This window comes from Echeneis naucrates, chromosome 16 (genome assembly GCF_900963305.1).
Source record: "Echeneis naucrates chromosome 16, fEcheNa1.1, whole genome shotgun sequence".
NCBI lineage: Eukaryota > Metazoa > Chordata > Actinopteri > Carangiformes > Echeneidae > Echeneis > Echeneis naucrates.
Window position 1 is genome coordinate 22,134,305 of NC_042526.1, and position 5,179 is coordinate 22,139,483.

At 39.7% G+C, this 5,179-nt stretch overlaps 1 protein-coding gene across 1 annotated transcript; it reads right to left on the reverse strand.

Annotated features, from left to right (window-relative positions):
- Nucleotides 1–212: 212 nt before the first annotated feature.
- dnaaf4 (dynein axonemal assembly factor 4) lies at nucleotides 213–5,179 on the reverse strand. Its single transcript, XM_029522591.1, has 9 exons — nucleotides 5,057–5,179; nucleotides 4,774–4,921; nucleotides 2,821–2,954; nucleotides 2,550–2,730; nucleotides 2,286–2,407; nucleotides 1,347–1,456; nucleotides 1,128–1,281; nucleotides 496–601; nucleotides 213–331 (listed from the first exon to the last, which is right to left on the reverse strand). The coding sequence occupies exons 1-9, from the start codon at nucleotides 5,177–5,179 to the stop codon at nucleotides 213–215; spliced, it is 1,197 nt and encodes a 398-aa protein (XP_029378451.1).

Genomic DNA, 5,179 nt, shown 5'->3' on the forward strand with positions numbered 1-5,179 from the left:
TGCTCTGCCCCTTTGCCAACTCCATGTTGTCTAGTAACTTCTTCGTTTTTCAAGTACCCAGTTTACGTACCTTTTTCATTATCCTAGAAATGAACAGCCATCTCACATAGTATTTGAATACAAAATTTTGATTCTCTGCTGTCATGTATTAAATCATTGGGCACCAGACAAGCAACAAGCTGGCATACATGTAATGTACAGTAAATAATGTCTCACTGTGTCTCAGGGTTCACTGCAGTCCCTTGAATTATGTCTCGTATTTTCTGTGTGTCTGCCTGCAGTGCTTCATTATGACAGTCAATCTTCAAAGCAGCTTGGAAGTCTTGTAGTCCTAAGAAAACATATCACAAATGCATCAGCTGACCAGTGAGCTGTTCAGCCCTTTGGACAGCATCTTGAGAAAAATATCACAGTAATGTATTCTTACTTTTACATTTGACACAAATCAAAACGTATGGATAGTTTGTTTTTGTGCGCGTACTATTAAACTCTGACCTTCTGCGTAGAGCTGCAGCTGGCAGAAAGCGGATCCTCGACGGACATGGGCTCTGGCTCTGGCAGCCTGATTAGCAGCAACTGGTGGAGTCAGCAGATCAAGTGCCTGCAGGAAAGCATCAGGCAATGTTTACTGCTATTTTATATAGAAGCATTATCACCATTTGCTTAAGCCTTTATTGTAGCTAACTCACAAACTGAAGTGTACTGCACTCCTGTCAAAGACTGAATTGTCTTGTTTTTGAGGGAAGAAGGAACTGGGCTTGTGTGTAATACAGGGTTAGGGTTAGAAGGGTAAGAATTAATTTACAGAAAAGAAATGTACAATTGGAGGGTTCTAAAAATCAGAAAACAAAGGGAAGACTACAAAATAAAAGAATTCTTTACTCCAAATCAAAGTGAAATACAGAAAAATACACAGACACACAGGGCAGGCAAGGGGAACTAAGGTGAAACCCATTTAGATACACCTTATATGGTTGGCCTATATGCATGTATTTGGACTGCGTAAAGAAGGTATTGTACCAGGACAAGAACTTCCTAAGCAGATACATACTCAAATAGATACAAACTGCTGACCACTGTACATAATCAAATGTTGATTGTTAAAATCATTAAAATTGAGTACAGACCTGAGAGGAATCCTCAATGGCCTTGTGAAGATTTCTCAGCTTCAGGTGGCAAGCAGCTCTGTTTGAATACAGAGCTGGCATCTTTCTGTTGAGCTGGATAGCCAAGTTGTATGCATTCACTGCACTCAGGTAGTCTCCTATCGCAAAATATTTGCTGAAAGAGTTGAATTAGTTAGTCTATACATTAGGAAAAAAAGTTTGAAAAGAAGCTTCACTTACTCTCCTTTGTCTTTTAACCAGTCGGGGTTCATGTTCTCCTCCTTCTGGTCCTTAAGCATTTCAACATTTGCATTCACAGCACGCCTGGCCTCAGCTTGTTTGTATAACCACTAATTGATTAAAACATAAACAGTGTGAACGTAACTGCACTCACAAAGCACATAACACATTCAAGCTGATAATAATAGTAGATGACAGAGAGCGCTTATTTTCATATCTCAGAAATATCTTCATTAAATGAAGAGGCTGGCATCACTTGCAGAATATGTTGGAGGCATCAAAATGAAAGGATGCTTGTTATGTTTTCATAGTTCTAAACATGTGTTTTTCGTACTTTTGAAGTGTTTTTCAGTGTTGTGGTAGCACAGCGCCATAGTGGTTAACACTGTTGTCTCACAACAAGGTGTTCAGGTCCCAGGCCTGGGTCTTTTCTGTGGAGAGTTTGGATGTTCTCCTCGTGCTTGCATGGGTTTCCTCCCACCGTCCAAAGACATGCATGTTTTAGTTGATTGGTAACTATAAATTGCTGGTAGTTCAGAGTGTGAGTGGTTTTTTCGTCTTTGTCTGTCTCTATTTGTTGGCCCTGCAATGGACTGGTGACTTGTGAGGGTGTACCTCATCCAATATGAGCTGGGATTGGCTCCACAGATAAGCGGTAGAAGATGAATGATTGAATTTTCATAGGCTGATGTTGACCTTTTCAGGGTTAACAAGTCATAATTGACTCAATTATGAGCAATTATGTTGTGAATTTTGAATGCAATCTCTCTCTGCTTGTACTTTAAACTAATTAGATTAGATTAGATTTCCTTTATTGTCCCACAATGGGGAAATTCACATTGTTTAAGCAGCCAGATTTTTAACTTCAGAGATAGAGAGAACAAATGACTGCTCCTTTGGGGTTTGCAGATGTCAGAAAAGGAGTGTAACAACTCTCACCTCTTCTTCCTCCTGCACCCTTGACTCCCTAAGGGCTGTTGGGAAAACCCGTGGGGTAAATGTAACTTGAATGTTTCCACTGGTTCTTGGAGCAGGCAGGTCAGGTTTTTTTTTCTTGAACTCTCTTTCACTGGTTTTTCTATCTAAATAGAATGACAAACAGGAATATGTTCATTAACACACTCTAAACAAGAAACAAGAAAATTAGGGAATTCGGTAATAGAGGAAATTGCAAACCCAGTTTGACTTCTATGGTGTCTGAACGCTCTTGCTTCTCTGTCTTGGCTTGTGGTTTGTTTTGGTTTTCTCTCTGACTGTGGAGTTTTACTTGTTCTTCTTCTGCTTTTTGTCTCCGTCTCAGTTGCCATGCATCCAGCTCGGCTGTGATTCTCTTTCGCTCGGCGTCCTTCATTTTCTGGATGCTGTCTCTTTCCTCTTTTTCGAGCTGAGAAGAAGGAAACATACTATATAGGAAGTCCTCAAAGATTTTCAGAGCAGTTTTGGCCACCTGCTGATGTTAAAGTGAAGATGATACCTTCATCATTGTCTCCAGTGCATATTTTTTCTCTGTGCGTTGTTTCTCTCCCTTTGATTTGGACTCTGAAGAAAGCTTTTCCTGGTATTTCAAAAGAGCCCTCTTTCTGATTTCCTTCTTATTTTCTTTGTCATCTGAAACACATTGATTCATAAGGTTGTTGTTTTGAGATTTTACATAATTTTGTATCATTGATTTTAAAAGTTCAAGTATTGATTTAAGTAAATAATCTAATTGACTATTTAAGTTAATCAGATATAAAAAAATATTGCCTCAGAACATGCGTTTGCTTCTGAGCTTAGACTTCAGTGATTCTGTATATCACGCTAAGTGTCAGTACCACTGTACGCAATGTCTAGACAAAGATATTGTGTTGGAAATATCCATCCATCTATTATCTCCTCTCCTTATCTGTCAGGGTTGAAGGGGACCTGGAGCCAACCACAGCTAACATTGGATGAGAGCAGGATATGGCTTGGTGGACAGGTTGCCAGTCTATTGCAGAGCCGACTTATTAAGACAGAATCATGAACACATTTTTTAGGAAGCATAACCTAAATATCTTCGGGCTGTGGGAAGGTGCCAGAGTTAATGGAGACACAAACTCCACAGAGAAATGCCCTGGGACAGATTTTAAATCTAAAAGAGAGGCCACAAAAATTAATTGTAAAGCTGACCATCTGGGTGGGGTGATGACTACTATGTGGTGAGAACAATTAATCAGTTATAGGGCATCCTGCTGAAAATTGTTCTCTCTCTATGTGTGCTGGCTCAGTTATGGAACGGTTCTGAAACCTTATTCCTTGAGGCCTAAATCTGGCCATGGTTTGGAGGAAAAGAGTCCCAGCCTTGTTGAAGTGACTAATCCATCATCAACCCTTGTTGCATTCTGCATCTGGCTGACACAGTTGCCATTGACTGCTAGCCAAGGATTGCCCTTCTGGCCCAGCAATGGGATTAAATAAACAATTAATTTGAGTCATGAGGCAATAGGTTTAGCTGCTATAGTGGCCAGTGTGTGTAGTTTAGTTGTAAACCCTAAAGAAGTGGTATCAACCCTATCATCAAATCATTAGTTCGGTCTGGATTGCTACCAATTAAGGTGCAACTATAAATCACATCTCTAATGGATTTCCTTTCCATTTGACACATACTGGTGCAACAACACATTATGGTATGAAAACCAGATGAGTGGAGCTCCGCTACATCCTCCATAATGTGTTAAAGTCATCATGATCACAAGGGGAAAATTGTATTATTTTTTTTTTTTTTTGGGGGGGGGGGGCAGACAGACAGTGTAGACTGTGCATGCAAGTAAATTACTGCTTATTTTGAAGGTTTATTGCTGCAGCCACTTTTGTCGTAAAAGCCATATACATGTATTTTATGTGTGCATGAAAAAACAACCAAAGATTGCATATGTTTTTAGAGTTAGGGCCTATAGGTTTCTGTGTATGTGTTTTCAGAGATTTAGTTTAGCACAAATACTACACAGGGTCATATCAAATGTTTTCAAATGAATGGTCACAAGAAAGAAGGATGAAGATGAAGTGAATATAGATAGATAGATAGATAGATAGATGGATAGATACTTTATTTATCCCAGACTGGGAAATTGCAGTGTAACAGCAGCATTACACATAGGGAATAAAATATATAACATGAATGCATCTGGGTGTTCAGTCAGTAGTTTGGCAGCGGTGGAGCTGATGACTTCACAGGCTACCGCTGCATCAGCTGACGGGGGGATGCAAACAGTGATAACAATGTATATATATGAATATGCTTACAATTACAATTTCGTGGTACAAATTTGGACAGGGTACAGCTCCTATATTTAATGAGATCAAATCAAATTCAGAGAGATTTTATATTACAGCAAGGATAACAAAACTGATATCATTAACTCTGCTCTAGTGACCCATGGCCACAAGATCGGCCAGATGCACTTACCTGTAGGTATCATCAAATGTTCCCAAATTCTGTTGGTTCTCTTTGGCAAAGTGATGACTGCAACTCCGTTTCCAATCTTTGCTGAGCTTCTGTCATCATGGACAGGTTCAACCAGGAAGGCCTCAAACAGATACGGAGGGTAATGCACCTGTGGACAAAACGGTTTTCTTTTGTTTTACACTTTTTTTTTTTTTTTTTGCTGCGTTTTGCACTGTACATGTTTGGTTTCGTTTTGTTCTGTATTTGTAAATAAAAAATCAGGTCCAGTGAAAAGTGACTTTACCTTGAGGTATTCGTCTGTGGAGACGATGTCCACTGTAGCAGCCTTCGCTCCTTTTAAAGGGACATGTATGTAAACCGTGGACTCCGTCTGTGTCCACGAGTAGTCGGTCACTAGCAAAGGCAT